Here is a 25,005-nt window from a genome sequence, read left to right as displayed (position 1 = left end):
TATTCCACAGCATCATAATGGACTGTCATAGCTTAGTTAATTAAAGTCTATTGCACTTAGCAAGGAAAACATAACAAGTAATTATATTACAAGACAGAGGCAATGTGAGAGGCTAACAATAGCAATGACACTCCACTGTCTTTCACATTGTATTTTTAATGAGGGGTAGGAGTCTGTGGTGAATTGAATGGTCTTTCCTTTCATGTTGTATTTTCGATGAGGGGTAGGAGTCTGTGGTGAATTGACTGGTCTTTCCTTTCACGTTGTATTTTCGATGAGGGGTAGGAGTCTGTGGTGAATTGAATGGTCTTTCCTTTCATGTTGTATTTTCGATGAGGGGTAGGAGTCTGTGGTGAATTGAATGGTCTTTCCTTTCATGTGACTGACTGAATATAGGCAATCAAATTGTGTGTGTGTGTGTGTGTGTGTGTGTGTGTGTGTGTGTGTGTGTGTGTGTGTGTGTGTGTGTGTGTGTGTGTGTGTGTGTGTGTGTGTGTGTGTGTGTGTGTGTGTGTCAGTGACAGAGAGGGATTGTGCTTCCTTTAAGATTGTATGGGTTAGTTATAGAAAAGGAGCTCTCCGTCTCTCACATATACAGTCATTTAATATGTTGTGGTTAGGCATTTTGCCAGTCACATAGCTGCCTGTATAAACACTGTACTGTATAGACAAATCATGTATGTCTGTGGTTGCCAAACTTCATCATGCACTTCATCTATCAATCAGTTTCAGAAAAAAACAATCATCCTTTTTAATCATGTCACTATTGAGCCAAATTGGCACGCACTTAGTCGACGGTCACGGATTTCAAAGGCCTTCAATGTTTGTTCTCTTGTTGTTGGAAGTTTTGCCTCTCACTATTTCTTCGGTGATGATCTGCAATGATTCAGAGTTTCTGTGCCAGAATATGCGGTGAGATTCCACCAGATATTTATCACCAATGAGAGAAATGCCTACCACGTCTGATGCTGCTCTTCAAATACAGCCACACTGACCTGCTGCTCGCTCCGGGTTAAGACGCACACAGTTGTGGAATTCTTGGACCTCGCGTTAGTCAAAACCCATAAACTGATCGACAACCTCTCACAGGAGGACTGTGGGCAACAGTGAACAGAGAAAATGCAGCTAGTATTCATTCACATTCACTATGATGCACTTTCCAATCAAAGGGATTCCTCTTCATAAACACATGAACTTGTTAAAAATGCCTGGGTAGGAAAATGGACAGGTAAATACAGTCTACACAAACGGCAGAATAGGAGCTTACTCATGACAATATATACCACTAAACCATGCATTAACCAATGTTTCCTCAAAAGGTACTAATGCCATAAGGGGTTAGGGTGAAACAAACAATAGCTTTTCCCCTTTCTGTCACTCTATCAATCAATTTCAAGCTGCAGCTTGATCTTTCTAAGGTTATTGCTCTGTAATCTTAGATCCCAGTCGTTTCCAGAGGTTAAATTCCAACAGGGACCTGGAAGACCAGTGTATGGCTAATAGAGTAGGAGAGGAGACAGAGTTGCTTTCCATAACGACTTAAACTAACAGCAGGCCGGGACTTTGGGAGGAAGGCTCTAAGAAGGGTGTGACGGCAGGTTTAGACATCAAATCCCAGGCTTATCTCTACACTGGTCAGATTTTTAACTGACGACTTTGAAGTCCAGTTTCTCTCCCTGAGGATCAATATCACTGATGGTGTCTTTCTTTAGTATTCAGCGTAATTATATAATCTGTGACATCAAAATAGAACATAACTCTTTTGGATTTTTAGAATGTGTGTTTTATTTATTTGCTTTATGATTTATAGTGATAGTAACAATATTGATAAGATATTGGAGGAAATCAATATTTTCACATGTCAAAAATAAAATATGTTTCCTATCTGAAAAGTGATCATATTCAACAGTTCAACAGAGGTAAATTGTTTGCTGTACGTTAAGTCCCAAAAATACATCAGAGTGTTCCACCTATTATTTAGTAACATGTTAACAAAGCTATTGGTTGGCATGTTTATTTGACCTCTGTTTATCCAAATACAGCACACAGTTTAGTAATAACAGATTTACCATGGGGCCAACCAAAACAGAAATGGATGTGATAAATGTTTTTTGTACACTATACTGCCATCATATGGACACTTTCAGACCTACACTTAACTAAAGGAGATTCATCATTCAAGACAAACACCAACCACATCATCATTTTCCAGCTGAATAAGACAGAGTGGCAGAGATCTTGTCAGATAAAAGATCATTTTGTTTTTACTAATACAAAAAAAAGAAGTAGCAGTTTGATATTTAGCTGCAAATGGAGATTTGTGAATGATCCCATTCAATAAAAGCTTAATCATTGACAGTACAGGACACCAGAATATTGTCCTACCAGAGGCTCCAGCAGGCAGTTGTGTGCAATGCACTCATTATAGACACACTCATTAAGACACAACACAAAGACAAGATGTCAGAGGCTCATAGTGGGCTCTACTCTAACCTCTGACAGAGCTCCTACATTACAGTGTTGCTAAAAGTGTCCGCTCACTGTTCTTCCCAACACTGACATCTCGAGTGGCTAGGACATATTAATGCAACCTGTACAGTGTATATTGTGATAAAAAAGGCAGATTCTAGCCTGTAGAGAGCTTTCTATATGGCCATTGTTGATCCTGTATTGCTGATAGCGTGGTCTCCAACCCTCACTTTACTGAACTTGTGTGTTTGAGGTATGAGTAAAAAGTACACAATAACCACTCTACTGCATTGAAGGCTTAAGTGGATATACAGGTGAACTGGACAAGGATGGAGATTATGTTTAAAATATGTCCTAGTCAGACCCCTTTTTAAATGAATATCCTGTAGAAATACACTTGGTTTAGTTTTACCATGATAAAATACGAAATGTCTTGCTAAAGTCAGCTAAACAGAAATGTAATTTCACAGTATGACTATACAAATAACAAAAACCCTTCAAGGTATAAAATGAAGGATATATTTTTGCATATGAAATGATATCTGAGGTGTCTATGGGGGGATTTTAGTGGGCCTGAGAGATCTGTGAGGTTAAAGCAGTGTTGTGGTTTGATTCTCTGACGTACAACAGTAAAACCATCAGTCTTACACATCACTGGATCTCTTGATCTTTGGCCCGCCTGGGCTACATATGGAGACTCACCACCAAATGCAAAGTTCTGGTTAAACATTGTCCCAACGTTTGCGTTCAGCCTTCTGTTGTTTTTACACTAAAGGTCCCGCAATTGTTGGAGGCATTATTGACTTTGTAATTAAACTATTTTAACGTCAGGATTTGGTCATCATTAGATTTCAAGCCATCTGTTCCCGTCCATGGGCTGAAATGGATTTTCCCCTTGAGTAGATAAAGGATAACACTGATGGGGAATATCATTCATTTTGCTTTGTTTATTCATGTTGTGGAGACAAATGCTGAATCGTCTACTTTAATACATAGCCTGTGCACGTACGTATCAACCCAATACATTTAAATAGTGTATCGCTTCGAAATGATATCATTTCGGCACACAAATGCCCTGGTCAATCTAATGTTACTGATTATGGTTTTATTGGCTTCCATCTGCTCAAAGGCTAACAAAGCTCCATTTAGACAACTCCCCGGAAGTTTCTCTAAAGAGTCACAATGTATAAACAGCTTGATCCTGCTGTGGGTCAAACACCTCTATTGGTTCTAGTTTCTGGTAAACACCTTTATCTGACCATATCTCCCTCTATTGTACAACGAAGAAATCAAATAATAACAGACAAAGCTCAAGTTTGATCCACTGCTTCTTCCATTGTCATTCCGGACAGTAATCTTTCTTTCCTCACCTGGTGTAGGTCCAGTTTACGCATTAAAGGGATGTGTATTCAGAGTTTTGACACTGGGGCTTTCAATTGAGAGGTTAGAGATTGTTATTTTGGATGTACTGACAACCAGACAAATGGCTGAAGAAGCACATGAAAGCAAACTAACAAAGTCTCTCTCTCTCTCTCTCTCTCTCTCTCTCTCTCTCTCTCTCTCTCTCTCTCTCTCTCTCTCTCTCTCTCTCTCTCTCTCTCTCTCTCTCTCTCTCTCTCTCTCTCTCTCTCTCTCTCTCTCTCTCTCTCTCTCTCTCTCTCTCTCTCTCTCTCTCTCTCTCTCTCATGAATGAATGAATGAATGAATGAATGAAGCCTTACAGCATTATTTAATAAATGTTCATCTGTATTGCAAACAACAGTAATTTCTAAGCTCCTACCTCTCATTCGGTCATATACAGGTAAGTATAAGTTAATTTTCTCCTAATTTTACATGTATCAAAACCTAAGATACAAAATCTTTTTTTGCTTACAGTTTAGTTTCAACAATGTCTGGCCTAACTCAAATAGAGAGTATATACATTTCCAGCATTAATATTACATTGTAACAGGCTATAAAGGCAACTAAAATAAATAACATGCTGTTTTAAAACTCGTCATAATCAATCAAACCTGTCTTACATGAGACTATATATTTTACATTTCAAATGTTTACATTCCTGGTATTATTCAACAGGTATTTATTTACATGTTCACTCAGAAAATACACAAAGTCGGCTTCGACCACATGAAGATGAACTGATTGAATTATATTAAAATGGTTCAATTGCAAATTATTAATTAATTCAATTCATCAAAACATTTGACTGCACATTGACTGAACAGCTGAGGGCTTCATAAATTGACACAAGATATATAGGCTACATAAGAGATACTTTAAGCATATTTCTGTCTGTGATCTGAGTCATTGCTTACAGTGACTGAGTGGTGTGGGAGGGAACGGAGGACCTTGAGGAACGGTGTGGGAGGGAACGGAGGACCTTGAGGAGTGGTGTGGGAGGGAACGGAGGACCTTGAGGAGTGGTGTGGGAGGGAACGGAGGACCTTGAGGAGTGGTGTGGGAGGGAACGGAGGACCTTGAGGAGCGGTGTGGGAGGGAACGGAGGACCTTGAGGAGTGGTGTGGGAGGGAACGGAGAACCTTGAGGAGTGGTGTGGGAGGGAACGGAGGACCTTGAGGAGTGGTGTGGGAGAGAACGGAGGACCTTGAGGAGCGGTGTGGGAGGGAACGGAGGACCTTGAGGAGCGGTGTGAGAGGGAACGGAGGACCTTGAGGAGTGGTGTGGGAGGGAACGGAGGACCTTGAGGAACGGTGTGGGAGGGAATGGAGGACCTTGAGGAACGGTGTGGGAGGGAACGGAGGACATTAAGGAGCGGTGTGGGAGGGAACGGAGGACCTTGAGGAGTGGTGTGGGAGGGAACGGAGGACCTTGAGGAGTGGTGTGGGAGGGAACGGAGGACCTTGAGGAGTGGTGTGGGAGGGAACGGAGGACCTTGAGGAACGGTGTGAGAGGGAACGGAGGACCTTAAGGAGCGGTGTGGGAGGGAACGGAGGACCTTGAGGAGTGGTGTGGGAGGGAATGGAGGACCTTGAGGAGTGGTGTGGGAGGGAACGGAGGACCTTGAGGAGCGGTGTGAGAGGGAACGGAGGACCTTAAGGAGCGGTGTGGGAGGGAACGGAGGACCTTGAGGAGTGGTGTGGGAGGGAATGGAGGACCTTGAGGAGTGGTGTGGGAGGGAACGGAGGACCTTGAGGAGCGGTGTGAGAGGGAACGGAGGACCTTGAGGAGTGGTGGTGGTTGGAGGTTCAGTCACAGCTCACGGTCCTCCTCCACTAGACCCCATGAACACAGTGTTGATGGGTGGCAGCGATGACACCATGTCACGTACCTCAGATGGTCCCTGGTGAGGAAGCGGTGCATCCTGGGAGTGGAACTGGGCAGGACCTCCATACATGCAGGGTGCGGAGATCGAGGAGGGGAGGGGAGGAGCTAGAGACAAAAACAAGATTATCTTGAATGGGAAATTTACTAGAATAATTATACAAAGCACTCATCGTTTCACACAGGCCATTGGTAGTGGAACAATGGCGTTCCCTATTACAATGTAAAGTCCCTTGAGCACTAAATATAAATTAAATCCATCACTGACCTCCAGGTGTGCCGAGTGAGTCAGACTCAGGGTAGTAAGGGCCTGCCGGCTTTCTGCCTGTGTCATCCAGGATGTTGAGGGGGTCGTGTACATCAGCGTACGTTGGGACGGAACGGATACTGCTCACACTGCTGATAACTGACACATGCTGGTCTATCATGGAACCCAGCCTCTGGCTATCCAGGTAGCCACTGTTTCCATAGTACCCTGAAAAACAGAGAGGTTCCTCTATGAGCAGAATACACATTTATGGTACAACTTATTGTTAGGGCCCTGAGTTATTTTTGACTAGGTGACGTGACCACATGATCTAACCAGGAAAAACAGACTACTCATGGCCTATTTCAATATAATTAATCCTTACCACTGTGTCCTGCTGTTGAGTAGGCAGACTCCTGACAGCCACTACTGTTTAACCCACTCATGACAAAATTGTATCCTCCAGAGTCCAGTAGCGGAACCCCCTGAGTCTCCATCCCAGGATCAGGGGCTGTGCTGTAATTGGAGGTGGGTCTGGAGCTGTAGGGGGACACAGCACAGCTGCTGTTGAAGTAGTCTTTGGCCAGGTGCTGCTCACTGAAGGACGGGTAGTGGCTGCTATCGGAGCGGGTGTGGTAGGCAGGGGCCTGGGCCTGTGTCTGGGGCCTGAACACAGCCTGGTAGTTGGAAGTGGTTGGGTAGTAGCTGGGGCTACTGGAAGGTAGGCTCTGGTACATGGTGTCTGGGAAGGCTTGGCAGGAGATGTGGGGCTGGATGGTGGTGCAGGCGCTCTGGGGTATGACGGCCATGGGGCCCTGGTTGATGACACTGCCCCTGTTCACCATGGCTGGGGAGATGGGAGGGGTCATCAGAGGGCCACTGTTCTGGGAAAAGTCCATTTGTCCTTGGAGTATAGAGGAAAATGACTAAGATTTTAGACAATACAATAGGAACATTTATTATTAAAATAGCAATTGTCACACAAACTTATTTATGTTAAACCAATGACAGTTTCAATAAAGCTCACATACAATCGGGCAAATTCAATTCAGGAACTGACTGAGAAAATGTCACCCTAAAAACGCATTTGCACCTGACAGAGAGAATCCATCTGTTTCAGAGCCTTGGTAGGTCATGTTTGCCTGCTGATTAGCTGACAGGGTCATGTATGTGTGTTCTGAGAGGGACTCGTTCTTCACAGACAGATCACTGGACACCGCGCTGGGCTTGTTACGGTTGGCCAGGAAACAGGAGCTAGGGGAGGCAGTGAATGCCGCCTTGCTGCCATCTGAAAATAATCACAACAATGTACCTCAGTGATCCTACATCCTCTACAATTACTCCATACTGCTTCATAAAAACTGATAGTATTAAGATGAATTTCAATAACAACTTAATGAAAAAAAACAATCAGAGTTCTACATAATATAATTAGATACTCTATGTATGACATGTAATTGTATATTTTCGATCAAAAGTAAAAACAGTCATGCTTGCTTGTACCTGCATTTCTCATGTATTTATCTAGGATATTCTGGAGGTCTTGTTCTTTGTCATTGTTGAATTGTGTCTCAATAGCCAGAAGGATATACTCATCCAGCAGCATGCGGATTAGGTGGAACGAACCTGGGATGAAAAAAAAACACATCTTAGTTTGCTACTAGCATAACAACCTCTTACTGTCCTAGTTTTTCCCACCAGAAATCAAACCTATTATCTTATCACATTTTTCTGAAGCTCAGATGTGCACTATCATGACAGAATATCCAAATATTCTCTAACAACCTTCACCTTACAAACTGTGAAACCGCTCCAAAGGCTGTTCTGTGCACCAATAACCAGGTGAGAAGGGTTTGACACAACCAGCCCCAGAGGTCTGCCTTCACCTGGGCTTTCATCTCACCAGGCCTGCTGTTTGACCTGTTGGGTCATGTGATTGTTCTCCAGTCTGTTTGACTTTTGTTTGGTGATAGACCCGTCATGGCCAGGAGGTGAGGAAGGTGCATGGAAGTCTGTCTCCAAACACAGTGCACGCGACCGAGAGATAATGCTTTGTTTACCTGGGGCTAGGCCATTATAATTTATGGCTCATTGTAGCATTCTGTTCAGAGCCAGCCGACCTAGCAAAATGATAAGTGTGTTTGTGTCTGTCGTAGTGCCCGACCGGGTATCATTTAGACTATGGCAGTAGTAATGAATTTAACTGAAAGCTGAAATGACATATAAATAGGCTAGTGTACAGCATTTCCTGCATGTTCTAGATGTTCTAGATGTTCCATGGATATACACACTATCAGGAGGAACTGTTATAGAGGGATGTAGTCATTTCTTACCAAAACTTGTGGCGTTGTTCAACGTGAGGTTGTGCATAACACGTGCTCCAAAGAAACTCCACTTGAGGAGGAAGTCCTGAGCTCGCTTCTTTATAGACCGTCCGTTCTGCTTCCCAGGCTGGAGAGAAATAGATGTCAACATCCAATCTGACAACCCCAATCTTAGATTGGAAAAGGGGACAACGTACCTTAATGACCTTCTGCTCCACAACAGTGTCCAGCCACTCAATAAAGGATTCCACAGTGGCATTCTTCTTCAGTAGGTCTTTCAGCTCTTGGAACGCTGTTATAGAGTCATCTAGCAACATGAGGAGAAAGCAAATTAACATTGTTTACAGGAATGAACCTGGCAGTGTTTTCCATGTACAATGTAAATGTTCGATGAGGGAAAATGATTCAAGTCTCTCACATTCAGAGTAGAGGTCAGAGTCTTGGTCACCACTTGAGATGGTGAAAAGGGCTTGTGACCCTATGCTGTTCAAATCCACTTGATCTACATCCACCACCATGGAGTTCACCACATTCTGGTCAAAAAGAGCGGGTCTCGCGATCTGTTGTAAAAACAGAAAATGACCAAAAATGACATATGCAAATTATATTTCTTAGAGTCATAATAAAATGAATGATATATAGATATACTTCAAATACTTTTAAATATGTATTTGTAAAGTTAAACATGAACAAAATATGTATATTCTTCTGTGCTGTTATCAGTGCTTTACCTGGGCAAGGTGTAAGAAGGAGGTCTGACGCTTTAGAGAGGACACAAATCTGCGTGCGATCGGGAGCTTCTTCTCTGAGAGGCATTCTGGGAGGTTTTCCAGAGAAGACACCATCCAGTCTTCCCAGTGCTTGGCCAAGTTACGGATGTCTGCCAGGAGACTGCAAACAAGATACTCTTTACACACAACAGTACGTGACCTGGACCGACTGCCATATCTTATGACTAGTAATTCCATATAGCATAAACATTACAATACATCTGGTGTCCAGGTGAGCAAAACAAAAATGTTGAAAGACAAAAATACTCTACCTTTCAGGCATCTCCTGCATCGTAGCAGGGATCAGGACATCTGTCAGAACCTGAAAAATGGATAGCACAACTTGTCCAGTTGAGGTAGGTATCCTACAACAACTAATGAGGATGCTGCTCTATGATTCTGGAGAAACACTTACCTTATATAGTATAGAGTCACACACACAGAAGATGTCCACGATTACGGAGTTATCCAGCAGTGGTAAAAGGTGGTCGGGCATTCCTTGCCAGAAATGCAGCAGAAAATTCTGTATCTGAAACATAGTAAATATAAATAGTGAGTCAGGAGAAAATTCGTCAGAAAAGGCTACAAAATCTTTTGTTTGGATTTTGTATAGAATACCTCTTCAAAGTTGACATTGATGGCATTGTCCAGGATGCACTGACAATGTGTTTTGTACATCATGATGAGCGTGTCCACCTATGGGACATAATGTTTTGCATTTACATTTTGAGTCATTTAGCAAATGCTCTTATCCAGAGCGAGTGCATACATTTCGCACTAACATAATGTGAAGATAATTCACATTGGTTACAGTCTTCTTGCTATTGAATACAGTATGTGATCAGCAATCTTAATGGCACAGAAAGTTGAAGTATTGATGAAAAAAATACAAACCTTCTCTTTAGAGACAGAACCTTGAAGCACTAGATGCTGTACACTTGGGAATTCTGGAAGCAAAGTTCCTGTTTTGGAGCTGAGGGAGTATTTCCGAGTATATCCTCCCTGTTAAATAGAGGAACATCAAACAGTGTGAATGTTTGACGTCGTAGTCTTAGTAACAGATAGAATGTATTAGAAAACATGATTCACGTCACTAAAATCTTACAAGAAGATATGGAAATGAAAATAAACTGTTATTTGTCCGTTATATATTTGCTAGAGACTGTTCATTCATAACAATCTTACCTCATTCTTGAGTTTGCTCCCTGAAAATCTATAATCAAATAATAAATCACACTGAGATTCAATTCCAGAATGTCATTGCAATTTCAATTCCATAGTTGAGTAAGTAGCCTAGGACCTGGCTGATCACTTTCTATAACAAACATTACAGATTGATGTGTATTATGACAATGCTCCAGAGCAAATTCTGTGAATGATCTTACCTCGTCAAGCCTTTTCCTGAGTACACCAAGTGATAATAGGCACTGCTCTCTTTGATGCCAATGCCGTAATAATGATATCTGTCAAATATCAACAACATCAATACATGTTATATTGAGGCATATCATATCACTACAATAACAATTCTGTTTGAAAAGCAAATATTCCCCGCTAGATCTTACTTTGAATGACCTCGGGTCCCAAGTCTTCTTGTTGTAAGAAGTGGAAATTTCTGACGAATTGTCTAATGTGCACAGAGAACAATACCAAAAAAACATAATTTACATTTTCCACCACCATATGTTGCATTTATCTATAACATCCACCACAAACTCCACCGCATCCTCAAGACTCATATCACCTTGCCAAATGTAGCAGCACAGGCTGGATCCAGTTTCTCCTTCCTACAGAAGTCTAGGTAGTGAGCGTACAGGATGCAACGTGGCAGACAAACCCCTTCACAAACAATATAGTTTTCCTCCAGCCTCAGGAACAAACAGTCACACAAATCACATGTATAATCAATCATCAACAAGAAAATAAACATTCACATTTGTAAGAAGTATTGTTACTATACAAATGCATTACAACACAATAAATATTATAGAGTTGTAAAATGTTGTGACTTTGTAACACTACCATTGAAGAGTGAGCTGAGTCTGTTTCTTCTTGTCCTTTATGATCTGAGTGATGCTTTTCCTCGGGGTAGTCTGTTTGAAAGCCAAATCTTTGGAATACTCAACAAAATCCTGGTCCTCCTCAGAAGACGGGGTTTCATTAGTGTCCTCTGCTTCTGACAGTGTTGTGGGGGAGAAAACAGTCATGAAGTGAAAAATAGTTTTCACTAGTGCAGGGCCATGACAAGGTAGGTGGCTAAATGAACCATACAATTATAAATAAGTATTCCCTAGACAGGATTTCCAAGAGTCATGAAAATTAACACAATAGAGAAAAATGGGTCCCATGTGGCTTAGTTTGAAGAGCATAGTGCCTGCAACGCCAGGGATGTGGGCTCGATTCCCAAGTGGGACCGGTACACGGTAAGAAAAAATGTATGCCCTCACTACTGTATAATTCGCTCTGGCTAAAACCGTCTGCTATGACTAAAAGGTTCTGGTCAGATTAAGTAGAATGTTTAGGCTACAAATGGTAAGAGAGAGGGAGAAAACATGGGATTTGGAATACATGCTTTTCTTTTAGCCTACCCAACAAACAATGAAAAAAGTACACTTTGGTGCAGGCATATTTCAACAAAAAACGATCCACAATTTAATACAGCACAAACTACTGCTTGACATCAACAAGCGCTCAATTTTTAATGGCGTTTATAATTTGATGACTCTTGGGGGAAGAGGGCCTCTCAGCAATCAATTATGTGTAGGCCTATTAATCCGACTTTATTCATCACCTGATTTAATTCCCGAATCATCTTCCTCGTCAAACTTTGAGAGTGAATGTCCATGGAAATCACGGGGTAATTTCTCGTCAGATAAAGCGGTGTGCATAAACTCCTCAGAGGCATCGCAGAATTTCTTGGTTGAAGGTGGATGAACATGAAGAAATGGGCCATCCCGGATCGGGCTTGTATTCCGTTTCATAGGCATGTTCAATGAAAATATTATGAGGTAAAAAGTAAAACAAAACAAATACAAAATAACTGAAATGGAACATTTAAATGCATGTGTAAGAACATGTACACATATTGTCTTCATGAGGCAAGTATCCTATCCGCACAAATACAATCCTCTAAATAAATATACTTATATATACTTTTCCCCCAATTTCATCGTCTCATCTCATAATTAGCCATCCATTTTCAGTAGCCTAATAGAAAAAAACAAAGCGCAGTTCTCTAGTCTCTCCCCAAACCTTACAATGAAACTCTGATAACTACCTTTTTGGAGTCAATGCTGTGGTTAAAGAACGACGTCACATTGGTAATTGCCTAGGGATTCATTTATCATATTTGCAGAGGACGGGGCGCTGATTCAGTCTATCAATGATTAACTAAAAAGCCAACATCTACCCTTGGTCTGCTGTAGGCCTGCACTGCCTCGCACCTTATGCCGTTAGCAGACAAATAAGTGTTTGCTATTTTAATTTGAAATTGAATAATTTATGCAATAAAGCAGTGTATTTGTCTACGCATAATTATTTCCTGTGGGTTTATGCGAAATACCTAAATGAAACAGTTTTTCAGCAACAAGGATATAGGCCTTGTATCAATTGCTACTCGGGATGTCCCCCTCTAGTGTAGTCAAGCCAATACGTTTTTTTTAATCTAAAGTTGCATCTGAACACAACAAATCTGTTTCTAACCTGAAATTTAATTAAATACCGTGTTATTTTATCGAATATTTTTTTTGCTGGGCAAATTCTCAAATCATTTTCCATACATTTCTTTAAAGGGGGGGGGGGGGGCAGTGCCCCTGTGAAAACAATTTTGCACCCCCTTGTGGGCCCCCTAAACGTGGAGTATGAAATAATTTTTACATAACAAATTTTTACTTTCGTTCTTTTTTTACATCCTTTATTAGACAGAAAATGCAAATAAATTGTTGAATGATTATGAACATGGTCTTTTCCCTGCTAATGCCTGCAATGCAGTGAAGAAGTCTCCGACCACTACCTTGTATCCTTTTCCCTCTCACTCTCATCCAACACTTCCCACACTGCCCCTACTCGGATGGTATCGCGCCGTCCCAACCTTCGCTCTCTCTCCCCCGCTACTCTCTCCTCTTCCATCCTATCATCTCTTCCCTCTGCTCAAACCTTCTCCAACCTATCTCCTGATTCTGCCTCCTCAACTCTCCTCTCCTCCCTTTCTGCATCCTTTGACTCTCTATGTCCCCTATCCTCCAGGCCTGCTCGGTCCTCCCCTCCTGCTCCGTGGCTCGACGACTCATTGCGAGCTCACAGAACAGGGCTCCGGGCAGCCGAGCGGAAATGGAGGAAAACTCGCCTCCCTGCGGACCTGGCATCCTTTCACTCCCTCCTCTCTACATTCTCCTCTTCTGTCTCTGCTGCTAAAGCCACTTTCTACCACTCTAAATTCCAAGCATCTGCCTCTAACCCTAGGAAGCTCTTTGCCACCTTCTCCTCCCTCCTGAATCCTCCTCCCCCTCCTCCCCCCTCCTCCCTCTCTGCGGATGACTTCGTCAACCATTTTGAAAAGAAGGTCGACGACATCCGATCCTCGTTTGCTAAGTCAAACGACACCGCTGGTTCTGCTCACACTGCCCTACCCTGTGCTTTGACCTCTTTCTCCCCTCTCTCTCCAGATGAAATCTCGCGTCTTGTGACGGCCGGCCGCCCAACAACCTGCCCGCTTGACCCTATCCCCTCCTCTCTTCTCCAGACCATTTCCGGAGACCTTCTCCCTTACCTCACCTCGCTCATCAACTCATCCCTGACCGCTGGCTACGTCCCTTCCGTCTTCAAGAGAGCGAGAGTTGCACCCCTTCTGAAAAAACCTACACTCGATCCCTCCGATGTCAACAACTACAGACCAGTATCCCTTCTTTCTTTTCTCTCCAAAACTCTTGAACGTGCCGTCCTTGGCCAGCTCTCCTGCTATCTCTCTCAGAATGACCTTCTTGATCCAAATCAGTCAGGTTTCAAGACTAGTCATTCAACTGAGACTGCTCTTCTCTGTGTCACGGAGGCGCTCCGCACTGCTAAAGCTAACTCTCTCTCCTCTGCTCTCATCCTTCTAGACCTATCGGCTGCCTTTGATACTGTGAACCATCAGATCCTCCTCTCCACCCTCTCCGAGCTGGGCATCTCCGGCGCGGCCCACGCTTGGATTGCGTCCTACCTGACAGGTCGCTCCTACCAGGTGGCGTGGCGAGAATCTGTCTCCGCACCACGTGCTCTCACCACGGGTGTCCCCCAGGGCTCTGTTCTAGGCCCTCTCCTATTCTCGCTATACACCAAGTCACTTGGCTCTGTCATATCCTCACATGGTCTCTCCTATCATTGCTATGCAGACGACACACAATTAATCTTCTCCTTTCCCCCCTCTGATAACCAGGTGGCGAATCGCATCTCTGCATGTCTGGCAGACATATCAGTGTGGATGACGGATCACCACCTCAAGCTGAACCTCGGCAAGACGGAGCTGCTCTTCCTCCCGGGGAAGGACTGCCCGTTCCATGATCTCGCCATCACGGTTGACAACTCCATTGTGTCCTCCTCCCAGAGTGCTAAGAACCTTGGCGTGATCCTGGACAACACCCTGTCGTTCTCAACTCACATCAAGGCGGTGACCCGTTCCTGTAGGTTCATGCTCTACAACATTCGCAGAGTACGACCCTGCCTCACACAGGAAGCGGCGCAGGTCCTAATCCAGGCACTTGTCATCTCCCGTCTGGATTACTGCAACTCGCTGTTGGCTGGGCTCCCTGCCTGTGCTATTAAACCCCTACAACTCATCCAGAACGCCGCAGCCCGTCTGGTGTTCAACCTTCCCAAGTTCTCTCACGTCACCCCGCTCCTCCGCTCTCTCCACTGGCTTCCAGTTGAAGCTCGCATCCGCTACAAGACCATGGTGCTTGCCTACGGAGCTGTGAGGGGAACGGCACCTCCGTACCTTCAGGCTCTGATCAGGCCCTACACCCAAACAAGGGCACTGCGTTCATCCACCTCTGGCCTGCTCGCCTCCCTACCTCTGAGGAAGTACAGTTCCCGCTCAGCCCAGTCAAAACTGTTCGCTGCTCTGGCACCCCAATGGTGGAACAAACTCCCTCACGACGCCAGGTCAGCGGAGTCAATCACCACCTTCCGGAGACACCTGAAACCCCACCTCTTTAAGGAATACCTAGGATAGGATAAAGTAATCCTTCTAACCCCCCCCTCCCCCTTAAAAGAGTTAGATGCACTATTGTAAAGTGGTTGTTCCACTGGATATCATAAGGTGAATGCACCAATTTGTAAGTCGCTCTGGATAAGAGCGTCTGCTAAATGACTTAAATGTAAATGTAAGAAAATGATATGATGTCTTGAGATGTTGCTTCAATATATCCACATACTTTTTCTCCCTCATGATGTCATCTATTTTGTGAAGTCCACCAGTCCCCCCTGCAGCAAAGCACCCCTACAACATGATGCTGCCACCCCCATGCTTCAAGGCTGGGATGGTGTTCTTCGGCTTGCAAGCCTCCCCCTTTTCCCTCCAAACATAACGATGGTCATTATGGCCAAACAGTTCTATTTTTGTTTCATCAGACCAGAGGACATTTCTCCAAAAAGTACGATCTTTGTCCCCATGTTCAGTTGCAAACCATGGTCTGGCTTTTTAACGGCGGTTTTGGAGCAGTGGCTTCTTCCTTGCTGAGCGGCCTTTCAGGTTATGGGACTCGTTATACTGTGGATATAGATACTTTGTACCTGTTTCCTCCAGCATCTTCACAAGGTCCTTTGCTGTTGTTCTGGGATTGATTTGCACTTTTCGCACCAAAGTACGTTCATCTCTAGGAGACAGAACGCGTCTCCTGCCTGAGCGGTATGACAGCTGCGTGGTCCCATGGTGTTTATACTTATGTACTATTGTTTATACAGATGAATGTGGTACCTTAAGGCGTTTGGAAATTGCTCCCAAGGATGAACCAGATTTGTGAAGGTCTACAATTTTTTTTCTGAGGTCTTGACTGATTTCTTTTGATTTTCCCATGATGTCAAACAAAGAGGCACTGAGTTTGAAGGTAGGCCTTGAAATACATCCACAGGTACACCTCCAATTGACTCAAATGATGTCAATTAGCCTATCAGAAGCTTCTAAAGCCATGACATAATTTTCTGGAATTTTCCAAGCTGTTTACATGCACAGTCAACTTAGTGTATGTAAACTTCTGACCCACCGGAATTGTGATACAGTGAATTATAAGTGAAATAATCTGTCTGTAAACAATTGTTGGAAAAATTACTTGTGTCATGCACAAAGTAGATGTCCTAACCGACTTGCCAAAACTATAGTTTGTTAACAAGAAATTTGTGGAGTGGTTGAGAAACGAGTTTTAATGACTCCAACCTATGTACAGTGGGGCAAAAAAGTATTTAGTCAGCCACCAATTGTGCAAGTTCTCCCACTTAAAAAGATGAGAGAGGCCTGTAATTTTCATCATAGGTACACTTCAACTATGACAGACAAAATGAGAAAAAAAAATCCAGAAAATCACATTGTAGGATTTTTAATGAATTTATTTGCAAATTATGGTGGAAAATAAGTATTTGGTCAATAACAAAAGTTTCTCAATACTTTGTTATATACCCTTTGTTGGCAATGACAGAGGTCAAACGTTTTCTGTAAGTCTCCACAAGGTTTTCACACACTGTTGCTGGTATTTTGGCCCATTCCTCCATGCAGATCTCCTCTAGAGCAGTGATGTTTTGGGGCTGTTGCTGGGCAACACGGACTTTCAACTCCCTCCAAAGATTTTCTATGGGGTTGAGATCTGGAGACTGGCTAGGCCACTCCAGGACCTTGAAATGCTTCTTACGAAGCCACTCCTTCGTTGCCCGGGCGGTGTGTTTGGGATCATTGTCATGCTGAAAGACCCAGCCACGTTTCATCTTCAATGCCCTTGCTGATGGAAGGAGGTTTTCACTCAAAATCTCACGATACATGGCCCAATTCATTATGTCCTTTACACGGATCAGTCGTCCTGGTCCCTTTGCAGAAAAACAGCCCCAAAGCATGATGTTTCCACCCCCATGCTTCACAGTAGGTATGGTGTTCTTTGGATGCAACTCAGCATTCTTTGTCCTCCAAACACGACGAGTTGAGTTTTTACCAAAAAGTTATGTTTTGGTTTCATCTGACCATATGACATTCTCCCAATCTTCTTCTGGATCATCCAAATGCTCTCTAGCAAACTTCAGACGGGCCTGGACATGTACTGGCTTAAGCAGGGGGACACGTCTGGCACTGCAGGATTTGAGTCCCTGGCGGCGTATTGTGTTACTGATGGTAGGCTTTTTTACTTTGGTCCCAGCTCTCTGCAGGTCATTCACTAGGTCCCCCCATGTGGTTCTGGGATTTTTGCTCACCGTTCTTGTGATCATTTTGACCCCACGGGGTGAGATCTTGCGTGGAACCCCATATCGAGGGAGATTATCAGTTGTCTTGTATGTCTTCCATTTCCTAATAATTGCTCCCACAGTTGATTTCTTCAAACCAAGCTGCTTACCTATTGCAGATTCAGTCTTCCCAGCCTGGTGCAGGTCTACAATTTTGTTTCTGGTGTCCTTTGACAGCTCTTTGGTCTTGGCCATAGTGGAGTTTGGAGTGTGACTGTTTGAGGTTGTGGACAGGTGTCTTTTATACTGATAACAAGTTCAAACAGGTGCCATTAATACAGGTAACGAGTGGAGGACAGAGGAGCCTCTTAAAGAAGAAGTTACAGGTCTGTGAGAGCCAGAAATCTTGCTTGTTTGTAGGTGACCAAATACTTATTTTCCACCATAATTTGCAAATAAATTCATTAAAAATCCTACAATGTGATTTTCTGGATTTTTTTTTCTCATTTTGTCTGTCATAGTTGAAGTGTACCTATGATAAAAATTACAGGCCTCTCTCATCTTTTTAAGTGGGAGAACTTGCACAATTGGTGGCTGACTAAATACTTTTTTGCACCACTGTATGTTAACTTCCGACTTCAACTGTATAGAGAGGAAGTTAGATTTTTCTCCATCCTTTTCAAGGTCACACCTGTTGACTGCTGCTCTGAAGTTGGATGGGTCTTCAGTGAAATGAAGGTAGCCCACAGTAATTTCTAACAACAAAAATGTAACAGCCAACATGCTATTTGTCACAGAATTATCGTGTTTATTGTAGCTGCCTGTCAGCTTCCATTTGTGGTAATTGTGTGTAATTTAGCTACCTAGCAACGCAACCAGCTACATGTAGCTAGCTCGCTAATTTCCATGCGGAGAATAGCTCTCCCTGAACCAGAATCTGGGTTTACAGGAGCCGTTCTCCTTTAAGCCCAGGAAGCAGCCATTACATTTGCCATTCACCAGCCTTTCAAGCTTAATAATGTTAAAATATTCAGGCCAATTTACCAAAGAATAGGGCATGCGCACTTGCTCTAAAACAATACTTAGGTTCTTCCCAGATGAGGCATTTTTTCGGTTGCATGCAACTTTTTATTTAGATTTTTTGGAAGTAAATACTGGCAGGGACGGCAGTAATGACGATAGTTGCCCATCGAAACGCCATTCTTTGGTAAAGTACCCAACATATTTTTATATTAAGATTGAAAAGCTGGTGAATGGTAAGTTGAATGGCTGCTTCCTGGGTTTAAAAGATAACGCTTTCTGTAAACCCAGATTCCAGTTCATAGCTACCCATGCTGTACTGTAAATATTGTCCAAACTTCTAATAGTATATTCGTAGCCATATCTAATTTAATGTTTGACTTAGGGAATTCATTCGATATGTTAGTTGGTTAGCTAGTTAGTTATACTGCTCATGTGTAACGATGTGCGCTGAGAGTCGGGAAGCTAGTTCAGGGAGTGAGTATTTTAATAAATAAATGAAACATAATACAAAACAAGTAACACAAACAATGCACAGACAGGAAACAGAAACAATGACGCCTGGGGAAGGAACCAAAGGGAGTGACATATATAGGGCAGGTAATCAAGGAGGTGATGGAGTCCAGGTGAGTGTCATTATGCACAGATGCGCGTAATGATGGTGACAGGTGTGCACCATAACGAGCAGCCGGTTGACCTAGAAGCCGGAGAGGGAGCACACATGACAGTACCCCCTCCCCGACATGCGGCTCTAGCCACAGGACGCCGACCAAGATGATGATCCCGGAGATCAGGAGCGGACCGGTCACCTATGCTAAGGAGCAGGAACCTGTCGATCCAGCTGAGGCGCAGGAGCATTGCGACCTAGAGTGCAGGAGAGAGTGCATACGTGACTGTAAACCCCTCCCCGGCGCGTTCGGCTCTAGCTGCAGGACACCAACCACAGGGACGATCCCAGGGATCAGGAGCGGACCGGTTGCCTCCGCTGAGGCGCAGAAACCTGATGAACCGGCTGAGGTGTGAGAGCCTGATGAGCCGGCTGAGACCTCCCCGGTTGCCTCGGTCGAGGCACGGGAACCTGTTCACCCAGCTGAGGCATGGGAGCCTATCGATCCCACTGAGGTATGGAAACCCATCGAGCCCGCTGAGGCAGGGGAACCCGTCGAACCCGCCGAGGCATGGGAATCCGACAAACTGGCTGAGGCCTCCCAGGTAGCTCCGGTTCTAACACCCGGACCCAACATCACCTCCAAAACAAAAACAAAACACTCCTTGATGCTTCTCTTTGGTGAGGCGTCATTCTGTAACGATGTGCGGTGAGAGTCGGGAAGCAAGTTCAGGAAGTGAGTGTTTTAATAAATAAATGAAACATAATACAAAACAAGAAACACGAACAACGCACAGACAGGAAACTGAAACAGAAGCAATGACGCCTGGGGAAGGAACTAAAGGGAGTGACATATATAGGGCAGGTAATCAAGGAGGTGATGGAGTCCAGGTGAGTGTCATTATGCGCAGATGCGCATAACGATAGCGACAGGTGTGCGCCATAACGAGCAGCCTGGTGACCTAGAGAGGGAGCACACGTGACATCATGACACGTGTGAGGTCACTGTGTAGCCATGCACCAGCTAACGTTTGTCTATGATCATTTGCTGTTATGCATACATCTTCACATATTCTAATCTAGGGCAGTAGGTGCGTGGGTAAAATTACCGGGGAAGCCAATCCAGGAAAAAAGCCATATTACAACCTATGTGTTGTGATAATTTAATTGTTTTCTGGGAGACTAGTCAGGATCGAGAGGAAGATGAATGGAGCAAAGTACAGAGAGATACTTGATGAAAACCTGCTCCAGAGCTCTCAGGTCCTCAGAATGGGGGCGAAGGTTCTCCTTCCAACAGGACAACGACTATAAGCACACAGCCAAGACATCACAGGAATGGCTTCGGGACAAGTCTCCGAATGTCCTTGAGTGGCCCAGCCAGAGCCCGGGCTTGAACCCGATCTAACATATCTGTAGTGACCTGAAAATAGCTGTGCAGCAACGCTACCCATCCAACCTGACAGAGCTTGAGAGGATCTGCAAAGAAGATTGGGAGAAAATGCCCAAATACAGGTGTGCCAAGCTTGTAGCGTCATACAAAAGAAGACTCAAGGCTGTAATCGCTGCCAAAGGTGCTTCAACAAAGTACTAAGTATAGGGTCTGAATACTTACATAAATGTGATATTTACGTTTTTTTATTTTAAATAAATGTGCAAAAATGTCTAAAAACCTGTTTTTATTTTGTCAGAATTGTGTGTAGATTGATGAGGGGAAAAATCCTACATTTTAGAATAAGGCTGTAACGTAACAAAATGTGGAAAAGTCAAGGGGTCTGAATACTTTCCAAATGCACTATATATGCATCAAGAAGATCCTGGAAAAGTTTGCTATTGAACCAGCATTTGTCCTCAGTTGTTCTCTCGTGAATGTCAAGCCTTTTGACGACGACGTTGTATGGAGAATCTTTGCAACAGAATACTTCAGACGAGCAGTCTCCAACAAAGCTCACTTTGTGCATGTTGTCCACGTAAGGAAAGATGGATATGTGGTTGATTTGTGAGAGGGAAAACAACACATCACAGAGCTCCTGACCACAACCAAGCATGTATAATTCTGGAAATACACTCCCTCTGAGCCTGTGATACTTAAGAGCGAGATGGAGAAGAAAATGATGAAACAGAAGTTCTGTAGAAAAGGACAAGTTAGTGGAAATGGATTAAGCACAAGTGGAGTCACAAGGAACTCTCCCAAAGATATGTGGGACATTTCTGAATCGGATGGCTGTGAAAAGAAACCTGAAAGCCCAAAGTCAAGAACCCCAAAAGACAAGAATCCGACTGTGAAATTCAAAACACTGACATTCGGAGGTGAGATAGCTGTGCAATGCGCTCACATCAACACACCCTCAGATTTTTGGTGCCAGCTGAAAAGCAAGATCCCCAACTTGGAGGAAATTATGGAAGTGATGCAGGAGCATTACCATACACACACAATTCCCGTGCAGGCAGGTGTTTCATGTTGTTGCCAAGTATGAAGAGGACGGCAGATGGTACAGGGCCTGCATTGTAGGAGCACAGTAGGACGAAGTTGAAGTGATATTTGTGGACAATGGGATAGTAGCAAAAGAGTGTGCACAATCTTCAAGCAATTGTGGCAGCATTCCTTGATCTTGAGGGGCAAGCATTTAGATGTAGCCTTTACAACTTGATTGAACCTGCAAAAGGCAGCGGTGGTGATTGGTGCACAGAGGCATGAGATTTACTGAAGGACTTCACTCAAAGCCAGTCAGTGAATTTGACATGCAGTGCACACTTTCAACTGTATGTAAAAAACAATGTCGTTGACCTCCACAACACTCAACAGAATGCAGCAAAGAAGCTTGTGGAAAAAGGTCTTGCAAGAGAAGGGCAAACCTCTATGCAACTTATGCAATCAGTATGCCCAGACTCTTTTGTCCATCCCTCCTTCAACTTGAGATGTAGAAGTGAAGAGCAGTCTGTGTCACTCATGTGTGCAGTCCATGGGAGATGTATTGCCAGTTGGACAGAAATACTGAAATGATTGAAGACTTGATGTAGAAAGTCACCATGGAAAGTGAAGAAATACTGCGTGCCAACTCTGGTCCTGGTATTGGAAAACTTTGCCTGGCATAATATTACGGTAATGGCAAATGGTACAGGGATGTGGCTTGCCCTGTTCAGTCTACTCTGCTTCTAAACATGTTTTGGCTGTGGACTATGGAAACATGTATATTGTTGAAAAAACTAAAACTATTTAATGTCTATTCCCAGACATTCAGCAGATTTACTGTTCACTCCCATCCAGGCATTGAGATGCAGTTTAACAAATCCCGAAAAAGAACAACTTTGCAGAGGTCAACAAATGGCTGGAGAAATCCATTCTCCACTAGCCACTTCAAGCTGTTGTTGCAGGAAAGAATGAGGATGGGACTGTCTTTCGATCTGTTTGATGGAGACATAAACATCAATGAGAACGTCAAAACCGCTCATTGCTAATCAAAAACCCAAGGAGAAGAAAAGCAACAGTGGACCTGTGACTGGTCATGAAGGACACAAAGAGCAATTGAAGAACAAAACTTGATAAAAAACTAGACAGATATCATCTGAAAGTGTGTTACCGGCCACAACAACCACCAACATCAAAAGACGCAGTCTTTAAATTCTCAAAAAGCAAACCCACCAAAGTGTCCTGATGCCCAGTAAGATTAGAAAGAGCACAGTGAAAAAAATCACATAGTTTAAATGTGAGGAAAGGACAGAAGGAAAACAGATCAAGGTGATGTAGACAGTTCCTCCAAACTCACAGAAATAGTTTGCTCCATCCAATTGCCAAAACTTGCACAACTCCCCCCTGATCCCAAAATAAAATCAGGGTTCCGAGGTCTGGGGTTTGTTTCCCACATCAATACCGTAAACAGCTTGATGAACAATCCATTCTGAAAATGGATTGAGCTGTTTAACGCTGAGCTGTTTAAAGAAACCATGGAGAACCACAGCACATTGGTGGACTTAAGAATGAATGACCATGTTGCTGCTGAATATGAAGAGGATGGTGTACTCTACTGTGCAGTTGTAACAGATAATGCATCAAATGGCCATTTTACGGTGGAGGTTGTTGACTATGGAAATGCAGACAAAATGTACACTCTGACAAGTGAGGAGAATGTCAAAGAAGGAATTCAACGCTTGGCAAAATTAACAAAAGATGACCAGTGGCACAGGGCAGTTGTACGGCATGCATCTATTTACCTACAGAGGACGTCTCAATGGGTTGATGAATGGAGTGTTCACCTTTTAAGCATGGCTTAAGTTATCTAAATGAAGATTTCAGTATGACAACATCTTCTTGGAGTGTATTTGAAAGAAAATCAATGGTGTTGCTCTTTGACTGGCACAGTTTAGTCTTGATATTCATGTACCATAAATACCTGAAGTGGAATGTCCTTTTGTTTGAATGATATTGTGCCTCTTGCTTATCGAACAAAAATACTATTGGGATATTTAGTCAAACTGCTAAAATGTTATGACTACACTGATATTCAAGTTAGTAATTTGATAGGCCTCATTTTTTCTTTGGTTTTGATGCCATAATGTACTGTAATCGATTATGGTTATTTTCAGTGGTGTAAAGTACTTAAGTAAAAATACTTTAAAGTACTACTTAAGTGTTTTTTTGGGGTATCTGTACTTTACTTTATATATTTTTGACAACTTTCTTTTACTTCACTACATTCCTTAAGAAAATATTGTACTTTTTACTCCATACATTTTCCTTGACACCCAAAAGTACTTATTTGAATGCTTAGCATGACAGGAAAATAATCAAATTCACAGACTTATCAACCAAACATCCCTGGACATCCTTACTGCCTCTGATCTGGTGGACTCACTAAACAGACATGCTTCGTTTGTAAATGATGTCTGAATGTTGGACTGTGTTGGACTGTTGGCTTTCCATAAATAAATGTTAAAAAACAAGAAAATGGTGCCATCTGGAATTTGAATTTGAAATATAAGGAATTTGAAATTATTTATACTTTTACTTTTGATACTTAAGTATATTTTAGCAATTACATTTAATTGTGATATTTAAGTATATTTTAAACCAAATACTTTTAGACTTTTACTTAAGTAGAATTTTATTGGGTGACGTTTACTTGAGTCATTTTCTATTAAGGTATCTTTACTTATACTCAAGTATGACAGTTTTTCCACCACTGGTTATTTTTGTGGCATAACCAGTGGTGGGAAAAGCACCCAACTGTCAAATTGAGTAAAAGTAAAGATACCTTAATAGAAAATTACCCAAGTATGCCTTTAACAAAATAATCTGACTCATTTCAGTAATTCATACGCCATTTCCTCTTTTATAATTGTGTTATTTGTTACAGATTGGTGTGAATGGATTGTCAATAATCGATGTGTAACAATCGTTTGTTCAGTAAAGAAAAACTTTAAAAAAGGATAACAATGAAAGCCGTCGTGAGTGTATTCAGGTCACAACGCTGTACCATACATAATTTATGTAGAAAAATATGCTGTCAGAAGTGGGATTCGAACCCACGCCTCCAGGGGAGACTGCGACCTGAACGCAGCGCCTTAGACCGCTCGGCCATCCTGACTCATATATATAATAGTATTAGTTGGCAACTTTAATATGCACGCTGTATAGCTGTTTGAACTAGATACGCTGTTAGATTTTTTTTAGATTTAGGCATCGATTCAATCTGTAAAATGTAAGTGTTACAGATTCCGCGATAAAACTATAAAAATAAAGAGAGTCGCACACTCCATATATAATCTTCCAGTAATTTATTGGGTAGACCCAATAATTATCCGGGAGTTGATATATGGAGTGGGCGACTATATTTTTTTGAGTTTATAATTATTCCCTTGTTTGTCAGCACCTCCACACAAAATAATGTG

At 42.9% G+C, this 25,005-nt stretch overlaps 1 protein-coding gene and 1 non-coding gene across 2 annotated transcripts; both read right to left on the bottom strand.

Annotated features, from left to right (window-relative positions):
* Positions 1-5,686: 5,686 nt before the first annotated feature.
* On the bottom strand, positions 5,687-11,299 carry rfx6 (regulatory factor X, 6). Its single transcript, XM_038968086.1, has 18 exons — positions 11,115-11,299; positions 10,837-10,960; positions 10,658-10,719; positions 10,478-10,555; positions 10,278-10,305; positions 9,987-10,094; positions 9,711-9,788; positions 9,508-9,621; positions 9,365-9,414; positions 9,054-9,213; positions 8,741-8,882; positions 8,520-8,629; positions 8,332-8,449; positions 7,502-7,624; positions 7,092-7,286; positions 6,387-6,902; positions 6,020-6,226; positions 5,687-5,859 (listed from the first exon to the last, which is right to left on the bottom strand). The coding sequence occupies exons 1-18, from the start codon at positions 11,297-11,299 to the stop codon at positions 5,687-5,689; spliced, it is 2,571 nt and encodes an 856-aa protein (XP_038824014.1).
* A 13,319-nt stretch (positions 11,300-24,618) lies between these two features.
* trnal-cag lies at positions 24,619-24,701 on the bottom strand. Its single transcript has one exon. It is a non-coding gene; the product is annotated as a tRNA-Leu (tRNA).
* Positions 24,702-25,005: the final 304 nt, after the last annotated feature.

This window comes from Salvelinus namaycush, chromosome 29 (genome assembly GCF_016432855.1).
Source record: "Salvelinus namaycush isolate Seneca chromosome 29, SaNama_1.0, whole genome shotgun sequence".
Classification (NCBI taxonomy): domain Eukaryota; kingdom Metazoa; phylum Chordata; class Actinopteri; order Salmoniformes; family Salmonidae; genus Salvelinus; species Salvelinus namaycush.
This window is presented reverse-complemented; position numbering and strand designations above follow the sequence as displayed.